General features: G+C 36.6%; 1 protein-coding gene across 11 annotated transcripts in view; it reads right to left on the bottom strand.

Moving 5' to 3' along the window:
* NBEAL1 (neurobeachin like 1) overlaps positions 1-14,972 on the bottom strand; it is an 89,868-nt gene that overhangs the window by 24,889 nt on the left and 50,007 nt on the right. For 10 of the 11 annotated variants that reach the window (XR_010071949.1, XR_010071948.1, XM_063341084.1 and 7 more), the window contains 18 exons: positions 14,144-14,277; positions 13,579-13,738; positions 13,380-13,482; positions 12,472-12,628; positions 11,713-11,871; positions 11,188-11,347; positions 10,826-10,914; positions 9,241-9,822; positions 8,487-8,662; positions 7,966-8,119; positions 6,948-7,076; positions 5,976-6,281; positions 5,716-5,865; positions 4,614-4,771; positions 3,823-3,947; positions 2,830-2,956; positions 1,564-1,712; positions 567-700 (listed from right to left, as the gene is read on the bottom strand). Coding sequence is in view for 9 of the 11 variants with exons in the window: in XM_063341084.1 (XP_063197154.1) it covers positions 567-700; positions 1,564-1,712; positions 2,830-2,956; positions 3,823-3,947; positions 4,614-4,771; positions 5,716-5,865; positions 5,976-6,281; positions 6,948-7,076; positions 7,966-8,119; positions 8,487-8,662; positions 9,241-9,822; positions 10,826-10,914; positions 11,188-11,347; positions 11,713-11,871; positions 12,472-12,628; positions 13,380-13,482; positions 13,579-13,738; positions 14,144-14,277 (3,152 nt within the window). In the remaining 2 variants the exon portion in view is untranslated. The remainder of the gene's footprint in view (positions 1-566; positions 701-1,563; positions 1,713-2,829; positions 2,957-3,822; positions 3,948-4,613; positions 4,772-5,715; positions 5,866-5,975; positions 6,282-6,947; positions 7,077-7,965; positions 8,120-8,486; positions 8,663-9,240; positions 9,823-10,825; positions 10,915-11,187; positions 11,348-11,712; positions 11,872-12,471; positions 12,629-13,379; positions 13,483-13,578; positions 13,739-14,143; positions 14,278-14,972) is intronic. The other variant, XM_063341085.1, reaches the window with a different exon arrangement.

Here is a 14,972-nt window from a genome sequence, read left to right as displayed (position 1 = left end):
CAAACCAAAACAACCCACAGCATTTTATAGGTGCTATTCATAAACTGACCTACTAGTATGTAACTCACCCTAAGTTCTGGTATTTATCTTTGTTCCACATACAAAGGATCACTTACGTTATCCAGGAAGGAAAAAAGCTCACTAATCCTAAACCATGGAATATAGAAACACTAATGATTTACAATGTTGTGGTAAAATAGAAAGTCTCCTTTCCTTTGTAATTAATTTGCTGAGAATATTTTAAAAGATGTGTGGGCTTCAAGATATTTAGAATACAACTGATGTAGTTTTAGTTGAATAATTGTTCTGTAACATAAGAGGGACAGACAGGAAAACAAATGATCTTGTTTTATCCCTCTTTTCACCATTAATCAGTTTCTAGATGCCAGGCTGAGGTTTTCACAGAAGGCAGTCTAATTTCACATAATGGCTATATGTAGCAAACCTTTGGCTACTAGTGTTACAGTATTACGAAAGACACCAGACTCAAATTAGACACAATCGATGAACTTAAAATTGACACCTGTGCTAATTATATAAATCAAGGAAATTTGGGAAACCCGTACCTCCTTATTGAAGTTGAGGAAGTAGTTGGTTTGATCTGTAAGGAAGATCTCCAAAGCTGACCTCCTCAGGTTGTATCGACGCAGATGTATCTCTCGAATTTGAGAAAGATGCCATTTGAAATCAAAACCTACCCCTAGAAAGAGTACTTTGATTATTGACTTGGAATATATCAAAAACTTTTCATACAGACATAATGAAGCATGATTTCCAATCACCCCAGAGTCACTCCTAGAAAAGGCAAATTTTATACGTGGCTTGATTAACAATTTTGCCAGGAAAATATTATTAACTTCAGCGATCATTCTGCTGAAAGAAAGAGGCATCAGGAAATACCTGATGGAGTGTAGAATTTGGTTTTGCTTTCTGATCAAAGACACATTATAAACATATTTTCTTGACAAAAAACATGAACAGGCTCAAATAGAAGCTTTTATGCTTAGAATTCCCAAAAGGCCAACTTCTTGACACACTGCTTTTGAAAATCTTGCCATTATTGGTCAAACATTTCAGTTCAGTGTTTTCATACTCAACTGTGTATATTCTATTAAAGTTCACTAAATTAACATAAGTGATTAATGTTTACATACTACCGCTTTTTAATCATTAGTTATAACTACTTTTTAATCAATGTATGAGTGAAATGTCATTTGTCAGGTAGAACAGGGATGTGTCACTTAAGCAGCAAATTAGAGGTAATGACTTCTTTTTTTCCCTGTTAGCGAGCTAAATTAATTTTTAAAGATAAGTTTGTTGTTTTTTTTTTTTTAAGAAATACTAACAGTGAATCAATTTAACAGCTCAGCAGGTACAGTTCCAGATTCGTGATTCTGAAGGCATCAGCCAGCCACTGACCACCGAGTAAAATAGTAAGTACAGGTCCACAACTTGTCTCTTCACAATTAGTTTGGCACTCTTCCTCAAAAAATTGAAACTCAGCCTACTAAAAACAGAATGATGAACTGTATTTAAAAGAAAAGAGATACTGATCATGCTCACCTTCCTCTTTTTCAATGCTACTGTCGAAGAAATAGATGTGCTGGGTAGTGATCTCCAGCCTGCCAGGTATCACATCGACCACTGTAATGAGTTCACAGTCTTCAGACAATATTAGCTTTTCTTTCTGACTTTGCTCGTCCTTCTCATCCCTACAAAAATACCACTAAGTGTTACAGGGTTGGGTAGATTATACAGTTGCTTAGGTACTTGGTAAGAGTACAGTTCAGAAAAGAATCAAATTTGAATGGCATTAAAAGTACAACATAAACGATTATATGAAGCTACTTCCATCATCAGCCTTGGATGTCTCAGACTGGAGTACCAAACATCATTTCATAGCATTGTTCTTCAGGCTTGACATTTCAGCTTCAGGCACAATGGACTTGACCGTCCTTGAAGTATGAAAACATGAGGCTGCATTTCCCTTTCTTATCTAATTGCCATGTGCTTAAATTCTCTGGCCTGGAGCAGAGCTGAGTCCTGGTTCATGTGACTAAAGTTATCTTTAGAAGTATTTGAAGTAATGGTTGCTCAGAAGCGTATAGATATGACACATCACAAACAAGCATTTAAGAACCTTTAAGGTACAGGAAAATGCACTGGTATCACTCAAAGGAGTGCCACATCTCTACTGGACTTCAACAGCATAGACACACATAGAGGCACACATAGACCCTGCTGCCCCACCCCCTTTTTTTCTTTTCCTTTTTTTTTTTATTTTTTTTTTTTTGAAGTCACACAAGTGAAGAAGTGAAGGAAGCACAGAAGACCTTCCTCTGGAATGCTCTTAAACACAGGGGACTCTCTAGCAGATTAACGCCAGTCAAGCAAATATCCATGCTACACAGAGGATGGCATAGGGGATGGCTCTGGCATCTATGGATGAGAGCCAGTTCCAGATTGGTCTATGCCCTTACAGAGCAGACCGTCTCTTGAGAATTATAGCCAACGTACATAGCAGAAAAGCCTCAACAATTCCATAACTTCAGCTTCAGACCAGCTGTGAACAATGAATCACTAATGGATCCTCACAAACATCTGTTCTGCCTTCTTTCCCTGGGGCTCTTTATGTCTCATTGTTGATAACGATAAATCCAACAGCAACTTTTCTGCTGTTCAAAACTACTACGAAGCCCTCGATTGCATTGTTAAGGTCAGACAAAGAAAGAGGGAAGCTTTGTATGCTAATCAGCTCCAGAAGCTGTTTCTCACTCCTCATCCCTATCACAGAAACAAATTTCAATCATTCTATTCTGCCATACTTACAAGTTGGAACTGGCTGCTGTGTCTTCTTCCGGTAGTTCAAGAACATCATCTTCCAAATCACTCACTTTCACCTGCTTCACCGCTTCCAGAAGCAGAGACTCACTAGAGGGCTGTATCTGGTGCACACCTATAATAAACAGACATTTAAGCTCAGAAGTTTTTTTGCAACAGCACTTTTGGAAAGCTCAACTACTGAGTGTATCTTCTACTGTCGAATGTTAGTTTTAACTGAGTAAGAAGCAACCAGACTTCTTAAATACTTTCTGGGCCAAGCAGAACACTAAAAATATTCCCTGAACTACACTGAAATATATGTAAAAATACAACAGTATAAAAGACAAGACAAAAACACTAGAAAGTTTTAAACTGAATTCTAATGTGGACATTTCCAATAAAGTATTTTGCTGTGTTCTGCCAGCAATGTTAAAGCATGCAGATTTCATGGAAATACACTGAATTTCTTTTTTGCTTACTTGGGTTTACAACAGTGTTATTCTTCTGGTGTTTGAGTCTTGATATCCAATACACCTAACTTAAAGAATAGCTTACACCACTAACTCAGCTGTTTGGCAAATTTCTGAAGCAAAGCACTTCATATGTACACATTTTGATCATAAGCTCTAAAAGGTTTTAAACAATACTGCCTGATTACTCTGATGTCATTTTTTCCTTTTCTTGAAAAAATAATCTTACACAAGAAAGCTATGTGACTGCTTATTTCGAAACAAAGGAATTATTTAACTTTTTTTTTGTCAACAAAAATACACATTTCAATGAACAAGGGGAAATTAATTCTATTCAGTAGGAAGATACTGTTTCAGGTCAAAGCACCACTCTTAGGTTACACATTTTACTATAGAGGAAATAAAGAAAAATCAATATTTAAGTATCTACCATACACTGATTCTTAAATACAAGGAGTAAAGAGTGTGTCTTTCTTCAGTAAAGACTGAAAAAGTCCCAAGTGAAATAGCAAATACAATACAACTTAACCTAAATTATCTCTCAGGTCACTAGCATCCTGATGAGAGTTGAAGTTGTAATTCTGCACTAGTTTTAGTCTCATACGGGAAAAATTTTCCACATTTGAAAGTTTCCAGTGAATAAGATGCTGTTTCCTAGGAAAACAAGAACATTCATAAAAACAATTAAAAGAAGGTAAAGACCTACATGAATCAACTGATTACAAAAGAGTACATATTTAGAAAAATACTGGTCAACCACTTGTACATTGTAAAACATAAGAGCAATAAACTACATTTTAATTTTATATTTCATATTGCAGCTGTGATCATGCTAAAGCACTTTGTAAACAGTATGTATTTTCTATCGAAATACATCACATAGTTTACACTTTCAGTTAATGACAATTATAAGAGTAAAGAAAAGACATCTTTACCCAGAACTTCCCCAAAAGCTGACAAACTGTATTTTCTTAAATTGAAATTAGCTTCATGCATAAAAACTCAAAGTCTATATTAATAAGTCTGTTCTCTCTTTTCCAAAGGAACCGCTGATCCATAGGATCTCAAAAAGTTTCTGCAGTCTCTTAATTGATAACTAATTTTTATTTGTCACTTGGCAAAAATATCTAGTATCCAGGTAACCAGCTCAGCATTACACTTTGAACTTTGCATTTTTATAATTAAATACAGAAAACATTATAAAAGATGCATTCAATATTAACTTCACAACTCAAGAATGGTTATCAGAGTCAATGTGAGTAGGTTCTAACCATGCAAAACAGCAAGTTAGTCGGTTTGATTTAAGAACTTCACGCTTACATTTCAGACCAAGGACCACGTTCAGAGAGCAAGTAAAGCTGGGCTGCTCTCCACTGTCTCAGAGTAGCTGTGTGTTGGCTATGAAGTTGCTTTAGCATACTGTTGTACCGCAGATTTTCCTGTCGAGCCTTTCTGCTGAACGGTTCCACAAAATGCTCCTGAAAGACCATTAAAAAATAAATCTAGCACTGAAATACTCCAACCTTTGAAAACATGGTTTTGTGGCTTGCAAGAATTCTCACAAATTAAGAGGGAACAACAGAAGTTTAGCAGTAAAAACTTCTGAAAAATTAAGATAATGCTTATGAGAGAAAGTTTAAAAAGATTATTACTGGAAGAAATGGCACCAAACTTTGATTTAAAGATGTGAAGAAAGGGTTGTCAGTGCCGAATCCATGTGCAAGCAATTAATCATCAAAGTGGTCAGTACTGGAAACCCTATTATAATAGGTAGGATTTTTCTTTAAATTCTGGTATTTTATAATATGACTCATTGTATTCTACCTTTAGCTACTTGAATACAAAAGACTTACTAAAAGGATCCTTATTATGAAAACTAAGAGAAAACAAGGGAAATGTAACTTAGCTATGATATTTGCTGTAATTACCAGTTAATTCTAATGGTTAGATTGACCTTATACAGAAAGGTCAGTTCAGAAACAACTATTCTACACACTAAATGGGAAATGTTCACTGTTTTAAATGTTTTCATTGTATTGAAGTAGTGTTAAAAAAAACAACAAACCAAACAAAACTACCCTGACTCATCTCATAATGGAGAAGTTTTAATAATTCAAAACGTAAATCAGAGTAAAAGAAGATGCAGCTCACAGCTGAGCATAATTCCAGGTTGCTGTACTATGAGAAAGGCCTACTGTCCTGAAATAACTCTGCTTACAGGCAAGACTCAAACAGAAAGAGCAGAATTTAAAAGTATATCCTACAAGTGTACATAGTCACACTGCCCATAAAATCTTAAAACAATTGACTTACCTGCAATCACTTGAACTGGATCATCCTGGAATTCACTTTCTCCATCTTTTACAATGCAACTACTGAAATAGTTCTTTTAAGAGCAACTTGCACTCACTCAAAACCTCACCTGAAATTTAAGCTTACTTTCTCCTCTCTCTCGGTCTCGCTTGTGCATGTTCACCATAAATGCTTCATAACAATCTTTCCAATAAAGTGCCATCTGCTCCTGATCATGTCTGAATGAATTCTCTTCATACTGCTTCATATTTGGAATAATCTGGTTCCACCAAAACAAAACAAAAAGCACGATGTGATTTCTGAATGAGTTCCTCTGCTTTCATGGCTAGAAAGAGGGGGGAAGTGATACAAAAAGAATCTGCTTCTTACATATTTGTCAATATAAACTTGCCACTCATCAGAGCTGCAGTATTCTTGAAAGTCCTCAAAGAAAGATGGGCTGCCGTTGGTAGGAGGCAATGAAGGGAGGTGCAGGTTCATGAAGAGAAGTTCATAAATCTTCGATACCAATGTCCGAACAAGGGGAATCAAAAATGAGTAAGTTTCTGTCTTCTCTTCAATTGATCTACTCAAGATGCCCTCCAGCTTTCCCAAGAGGTAGCATGCTTCAGGCTGGCTCTCAATTACTTTGGTTTGAAGGAGGGTGTTTAGTTTGGCTGCTGCCATAGCACAGACCTACACAGACAAACAACAAAAAATGAATGCAATCCTCTAAACAGTAATTTTGAACACCTATCTTTTTAGCACAGGAGTATGTGCATATTCTGGCTGCGTCCCAGGCAGCTTGAAGGCACACATGCATCAAATATGGGCACTGATCACTACTCCATCCTGTGATAACCAAACCTGAGCCAGCTGCAACCCCAAGGTCACATAGCTCCATTAAGATAATCACATACCTAAACTAACAATCCTGACTTTACTGAAGGGCTCGTATTCCAGGCACAGCTCTGCTAACTTTGTTCCAAATGCTGATTTGGCAGTACAGTCCAGGTTCATGTGCACTTGATGTATGTAAATCTGAACCCCCTAATAGATGTATTTTATGGTAGAAATAAAAAGTCATGACCAGAATCACTATCTTACTGCCACTATTGCCTACATAGTCCCATTTTCAAACAGCTTGCCCTCTACCTCTTTCTCATGCTCAGGATGTGCACGTTGACAGGACTGTAGAGTAAATTTGCAAATGGTATGAACCAATAAAACATCTTCCCTGTAGAAGGATGAAGGACTGCCATCAGTCTGCTCACTGGTATGAGCAGTGCCCTTGTAGGCCACAACAGTTACATCAAACATGCACTTAAAACACAGTACCACTTGCAGGAATTTGCAACAAACCTGTAAATTATCTTGTGCAATGAATCCAAGGAGCAACTGGACTTGCACCTGTGAAAGCCTAATTGCTTCTAGGCCAGCAGAGTACCAGACTGACAGGCTGTCCATGAGAGTCACTAGTTCTTCCAAGAGCTATTGTAAAAACAGAAGACTTGCATCAAATAAAATTAACAGCTACTCCAGCTAGAGACACGGTAATTTCAAAGAGCTGAAGAAGAGGTTGTGTTCACATTTTAACTTACCCAAACCCAGAAAATTATCCCATATTTTTTAAGGTTTTATCATATAATGATGGTTCCCATATAACACCTCTCCCCTTTAGCCTTGAAAAATGGAAAAGCAATGACAATTCAGACAGCAAAGGAAGCAAGATCACTGCCAGAAATTACATAAGTGTTGACGCAAATTATGGGTGTCTGCAACATATACATCAAGAAGGCAGGAGGAACAGTCAGATGACAGAAAGCTTCTTTACATTACTACATATTGTAGTACTTATTTTCTTCCTCAGACTTCATGTTTCTGACTCTGATATATAAAATTGAGCTATTTGCATATATATGCACAAAATCGTGTTGAAACCCCACTACAGGTCAAAGCCCAGAAGTGACATTTCTCAGCTTGCAACCGAGAGCAGTGTTTTGTCTGGTCTTTCATTTAGGACACACAAAATGAGTCATAGATGCTGATTAATGGTGCAAAATCTGTTTAGCCTACAACTGTCATTAACTCATACATTTTCTACATATTTCTCCAGTCTGAAGAGACATGGATTATCAATAAAAGAGTACCACTTATAGGCCTATTTAATTTGCAAAATTAGCTATATTGCCTGTAGCAAGCATAAACGCTTTTTTACTCATTAAGGAACAAATCTAATCCATTCCACTGTGAACCCTTATTCTGTAATATCTACAGTTCAAAAAACACATGCCTAGAAGGGATGAAAGTATCCAAGATGACAACTTTTTCATTACTATTTCAGCCTATATACAGTACTTCCATTATGCAGCTACTATACCTTTTCAGTCCATAAATTTGAATTAACTAGTCCTTCCGCTTGCAGGAAATCCTGTACAATCAGCAAGAGCTTGAAGGCATTTTCAGCATGTGTAGGGAGAGCTTTCGAATCTCTGTTATCAGTGACTGACCACTCTAACATCTTCTCCAGCAAGCTGAATGGAAAACAAAATCCCAAAGTAATTATTCCATGTTCTAAGTGTAAGTGGCTTTAAAAAAATCCAATTAAGTATTTAATTGAATCTCTTAGTCTGCAGTGACATAACTGCCGTCTTCTCAATAAGCCAATGAGGTAAAAGAGATTTGAGAATGAAACCAGTGATACAGTTTCAAAACCTTATGGCCACATGACACTACTAAATAGGTAGCGGAATATACTTCTGACAGCATGTGAAGAGTTAGCAAAGAAAAGTACATCTTTCTGGGAAACACCCACCCCTTCCCAGCTTCCCTAACGCCCCTTACTTTTTCTGTTTTTCATTGAAAGGGATGAAAGAACCCATCCCTGAACTGTATACTCACTTGAGTTTTATTTCATCAGAAGGTTGTAGCAACTCATTAGATATCCCCAGTTTGGTAAGTGCAGAAAACACCTGTCCTCTCTCAATCCAAGCAGCATCATCAGATTTTTCAACGCCTTTCCACATTACACACAGTAGAATGTCTGTAAGTAACTGTATGAGTTCATTATCACCCCCCTGCAAAAGAAGAGAAATATTTACAGCCCTCCTAGACCAGAACATTTCTCATTCATCACAGTCCCCACGCTTGCACGTTTCACCATTTTTGAAAACTCTGTAGTCTAATGTCCAATTGCTAAATACATGAAAATGCAAATATAAGAGACTGTGGCTTGCTTGTTTGTTGTAATACATACTGACTTGACTTCTACATCATTATTTCAATCTGACCTTTAGCTACCCTTGACAGCAAGTCTGCTCCACGCCTCCTCTGGAAGATAAAGGATGTTGAAATATAGAAGGGAGGAGGGGGAGTTTGTAGTTTTTCCTTTTCTTTGGGGTTTGTTGGTTGTTTTTTTTTTTTTTTTAACATCAAAGCTATTCCAACTAGACAACCAAAAAAGAAGACACTTTACAAAAAGAAGTACCCCCATTCACTGTAAAAGAGCTATATTGTTTGCTTTTCTGTTGGAAGATGGGACGCAAAAGAAAAAAAAAAAAGGAATGATAATTATCCATCAAGGAGATGATCAAAAAAAGAAAAAGAAATTGCAGACATTAGGAGAAATTAACCACATAGGGACTGAATTACTTACTCCTTGGTTTTCAAATAAAGAAAGATCAGCAGCGAAGCCCACATCACTTGTAACGCCCAGCTCTTTGTCAGGCTGCCCAGAGAATGGTTTTGTGTTCTCTATAGGTGACGGTGTGCTGGGCTGGCTGTCTGTCATCTGATTCACCATGTCAGCCAATTCATACGAGTCAACACTGGACAGATCTAAACTCAAATGTGAAGGATTACTGTGCCATAATCCTTCTTGGTCCTCTGACCTAAAAGACATCTCTGCTGTGGATGCATCTTCCAGTGGCATAACAGAGAAATGAGCAGGGACATCCAGGGATTTGTTGTCTTCTAAACTCCACCGATCAAACAGACCATTAACAGATGCAAAGCTGCCAGTTTTGTCTCCTTCTGTCTTATCAGGTTGATGTTTCTGAAGCTCTTCAGCAGGAGGCTTTTTTTCCTCTTCCCTTGAGGAATCAGCCCTGTTCTCTTTAAAGCTGATCCGGACCTCTGAGTTTTCTTTCAGGAATAGTCTAATCAAAGTGTCCTGCCAGCCCAGCTGCTGAGAAATCTGTTGTGCTGCATCCAATTGGGAATGCAGAAGGTGCAAAACCTAAGGACAGGAGAAGATATCCCATACCTACACATTAATTTTAGCTTATAACTGCATTAATTCTAGCTTTTCAATTAGACATTTTATGATCTTACAACTTCTTTTACCTTTTTTTTTTTTAGAATCTCGTAAAAGAGCCACAATCAATTAATAATAAGCAAACAACGACAAAATCACTTTTTCTCATTAGAAATACACATTTGATAAAAAAGAAAAAAAGAAAAAATTCTTAGGAATAGAAAAGAAGACTTCTCAGAAAAAGAAAAGAAGCTATCAAAGCATATTGGTAAGTCCTCATATTTCAGACACTCTTCTGCAACAATTCCCGCAAAAGCCAGTTATCACAACAGATAATACTATTCAGTCACTAGTCTACAAAAAAAAGAAAGTCTAAAACAGAAAATATGCTTGATTAGGCACTATTAAATAGATAAAATTAAGAAATCTGCAGTATTAACAGCTTACGAATAATATACATTATCATTTCACTTTTTTCACTTTGAGAAACCTTAATAGACAATATAGTGCCTCACAGCCACATTCAGTACCACTAATTCCAGTGATAGAAGCCAAAGAGAGCTCAGCTCAGGAAAAACGTCACTGACTCTTCCCTGTCTCTTCCCTGCACCCACGACCACTCTTTTGAAGCATAATATGTTGTATCAAAATAACATATTAAGAATACAAACAAAACTTTGATCATGGTCTTAAGCGCACTTTGAGAAAACTCAGTAATTCAAGGAGTCTACTATCTCTAACCTGTAGAAAATACAAGCTATTGGAGAATCATGATAGAGGCTTTTCGTTTTGCTTTTTAAAAGGACTTGAATACACAAAATCCAACGTTGACAGATGAGTTTCACTTTTAACAGAAATCACTGATAAAGAAAGCAGTACCAACAAATACTGCCACTGTGTCTCAAATAAATAAATAAATAAATCAGATATCACACTGTACAGCTTATTGGCTCAAAGTATCCCAGATTTAAAGACAACAACTAACCTTTCTACAGATAACCACTCTCACGTTTATATCTGATCTATGAGCCAGATGCACTACAGCTATGAGATCTTTATAATTCACAGCAGGATCTGTAGGGAAGAAAGAAAAAACAACACGAATGATATCACGCAAGAGAACGTAACAGCTAAATATTAAAAATTGCCTTGGAGGTCACCTCTACATCCAGGGGTAGTAAAGGGAATAAGTTTCAGGGAACTAAGAAAACATTAGCTGACACCAATGGGTACTTCGAACAGAATAGCTCCATAAGGTAACAGCTCTGGTTTTCCTGAACTAAAAGCTAAATATGTTTGCCTCTGCACAGGAGTTTACTAATGGTAGACACAACGCTTGCCAGTTACCTGCATACAGAACTTGGTTAAGAAGGTTTTTAATGAGAGAAACAGGAACTGGCGATTCATTCAGAAGAAGCCCCAGTCCAGAATATCCGACTTCTCTGAGTCTCATACGGTGCTTACTACGTTCATAAACTTTAGTACATTTCAGCATCTCTTCCACAATCTGCAAGAAAAAGTACATACAAATGCAAAATAAACACAAGGGAGCACCCAGACCTCTTAAACGTAATTGTTTATAATAGAACATGCTGGTCCAGAGCTTATAAAGTAAACTTCAAAAACAAACTCAAACAACATGGACTTTTTTTTTTTTTTTTTAATATCCCAATACTTCAAGAGAACAGTAATTCCATTTTGACCATGGCAGTAAACAATAACATCTAGCCAATGTAACAGAAGAGAGAAGAAAAATTAAAACTAGGATGATTAGTATCTTTGCAATTGCACACACTTCTGCAGTCAGACCATTGAAAAATACAAATTTATGTTCAACTGATTAATTTAAGAACATATAATTCAATTAGTTACCTTGAAGACAAGTTCTCTAAGCCTGTCAGAGTATCTTTGATGCAACAACAGGGCGTAAAGAATATCAGCATTCCCTGGCTCAAAAAGCAATAAAAAAAGCTGGTCTGGGGTTGGGCTGGAATGAAGTAAGCTGAAGAGAACATCCAGAATTCCACAGAGCTACAAAATTAAAACAACCAAATTAGTCCACAGTTCATTCAGACTTCATGCTCTGTTTGGGGAAAATTTTCTTGGCTTTTAAATTTTACGCTTTGCTTGTTACAAAATGGACATTTTGCCTCCTCAATATTACTGTATTTAAAATTAGAGATTATGATACATTTTTCTACATATAGAACACCTTATCAAACTGTAATTAGAGCTACAAAGCAAGTTCAAGTTCTGTTGATGTCTACAAAATAGAAATTGCATCATTACAACTTCTGATCAGCTGAAGTCCCGATTTATTCGGTTTTGTGAACTAAGAGAACTTTCCTACTGGCAGTATTACACATCATGTGCTTTCTGCCCTCTTTATAGAAAAAAAACAACCAGTAAAAATACGGCCACCCGCACAGCACGTTGTCAGGTTTCCAGTGTGCTTCTATAATTTGCCTCAGCTATTTCTAAACAGAACCACGCATCAAATAACACTTTGCTTGTGGTCTTTTTCTTTTTTGTTCCCCATTCTTTTAAGCACACAAGACAGATTTCCAAACACCAAGAAGCAAAACCAAAACATGTACAGTTTAAACTATTAAGTTATGCCATATCGGATACCTGCTCCTCTTCAGTGGTGGCAGCTATGTATCCTACAATGCTCTGTATTTCTTCATGCGTTCCACCTTTGCTCAGGAAATATTTGATCAGTCCATAGAGGGATGTCCGTATTGTTCTCAGGTCATCAGGAGCCAAATCACTGTCTTTACAGCCACTGCTACACACCAACAGAAAAAAGCACCCTAAGGAAGTTCTTCATGACTCATTAATAGCAATTTCATCATGTTGGTTTCGTAGTTTTTCACTTAACCAGGCATCATGGCACAAGCTATCAGTTTTCACTGAAGTAAGGCAACTGAGTAGTAATAAGCCATAGCAGATCAGACTTACCAAGTCAGTAAAAGCCCTGAAATGCAGACCTGTACCAATCGGGATACAGGTCAGGATTTCAGATTCCCCTCCTCCCACTGTCTACAGGAAAGAGCAATGTCTCTAGCCAATCTTCCTCAATGGCATAACTATATTCATAAGCAGATATAAATCATCGAGGCTGAAAGCTAAGATTTTAAATTCCTCAGAAAGTCTTACATCAAAATTCTACAAGGGTATAAAAGAAAAAAACAGCTTCAGGTAACAAACACCCTCTCTTTTCATAATGGCAGTGATCTATGACTTAATTTGCATTGTTGATAGGTCCTTCAATTTTTTAATTTTAATGACCTTTCCAAACATTTCTAGTATCATTGACATAAGTTTTATATAATCCTATCATAAAAATCAAAGTCAAGGAAAAGTAGAAAGTCAAACGTTAAAAAAAAATTAAGGTGATTTCGAAAATGAGATCAACCACCAAAAGCCAACCTGCAGTTTTATTTATTAATTTTTCTCACTCAGATGATGGGGGAAAAGAAAAAAGCAGAGAGACACATACAATAATGAGAAGGAAATAGAAGAGGCAAAAGTCATACCCATAATAAATCCTCAGTGTATCCAGAAGAAACTGCACACCGTATTTCTTTCTGAAGAGTCTTCTGCTGTCTTTGATAATTGTAGAAAGATATTGTATATGCCCTACAATATAAAATTTTCTATTAGAACCTATATAAAGATTCATTTCAAGTGAGAAGTACTGTGTCTTTGCACAGTTGCCCAAGTCCAAGAGCTCACCAATTCTGAAGGGGAAGTCCCCACTGTTCCAGATACTGAAGTCAAAAAGTAAGTGTTGATACATCTGTTGCAAAAGCTGCATGTTCTTTTCTACTGACACTTGTTCTATCAACAGCTGTACAGCCATCAGTACATTCACATCCATTAAGCTGCTTGGCACCTTTCAACATAACAACAGGCATTAGCACTCAAGATATTGAGTATCCTAATAAACTTAATTTTTTAAAAACAAAATTTTAAAAATCTTTTATAGTCTACAGCAATATCTGCTTCCATTAAAGCAATACAAGAAAAACAAAACCAGTCTAGTTTGAAGAAATCATACAACACAGTAGGTATAACAAAAAAAGCAGAACACAAAGAAAAAGACAAAACACTGTGTTTCACTTTGCAGATCAAGACCAACTCCTCACACCTTTCTGTTTTCTGAAACATGAGAAAGAAAAGCATGTACTAAGGAGGCCTTTGAAGACCCTCGCATCCTGGCGAACTAAGAAGGTTTCAAAGTAATCAGGACCTCATCCATAACATTCATTACAAAAGGACGTTCCTCGAATTTGCTCACCTTCTGTAATAAGGCTCCTAGGGTGGCAACTCCATGGGAGTGAATGAGATTTTCTTGATTAACATGGTGTCTCTGAATAAAGTGTTTTATCATCAAGATGAAAGTTGCAATGATGTTCTTCTCCAGGCGTGCTTCTGCAAAACAGAACAACAGTAGCAAAAGCCTCATGGTTTATTGTTGGAGCACTGCATAAAAGTATACGGAGAGAAGTAAAAAAAAAATAAAAAAAAATCAAGTGTTCATATTCCTCACTATTTCCTGAACTTCTCAACTCCTTTTCTGTTTGTTCCCTAGCTGTAGGCAGTCTTTAGAATTTTTCAATGCAGAGTCACAGTCATTCCATAACTCTCCAGAACAAAGTGACCCTAGTGCTGATTTCAGTTGCTTCACCCATCTGGCTGGAGGTTACAAACTTCTCTTTCAGTTACAATCTTTTACATATCCTGCAGTTATTCTCCCCATCTAGTTGCAAAATGACACTTTCTAGCCGTGATATGCAAAAAATTAAGAGACAGAGAGAAAAAGACATTTTTTTTTTTTTAGCTTTACTTCACCTTTTCATATTTGAAACAAACAAACAAAAGATGTTTTCCCTTGCAAGGTCTGATTGCCCAGTTTTATTTCCCAGTTTTATTAAGTTCAGAGTTCATTCTTAATATTAGCACAGTTTAAAAAAAAAAATCTATTCTTAAAGCTTCCTTTCAATTTTATTTTATTTTTTTTAATTTTAATACTAAAATCTGACTGTATGTGGAAGATGTAGGAGTCTGAACATTCTCCTAAGAAAATGAAAGTTTGGCTAAAGGCTAAACAATGCTGTTCTGATGTT

The sequence above is a fragment of the Chroicocephalus ridibundus genome, chromosome 7, assembly GCF_963924245.1.
Source record: "Chroicocephalus ridibundus chromosome 7, bChrRid1.1, whole genome shotgun sequence".
Taxonomy (NCBI): Eukaryota; Metazoa; Chordata; class Aves; order Charadriiformes; family Laridae; genus Chroicocephalus; species Chroicocephalus ridibundus.
The sequence above is the reverse complement of the archived record's forward strand: the minus strand, read 5'-3'. Positions and strand labels throughout refer to the sequence as shown.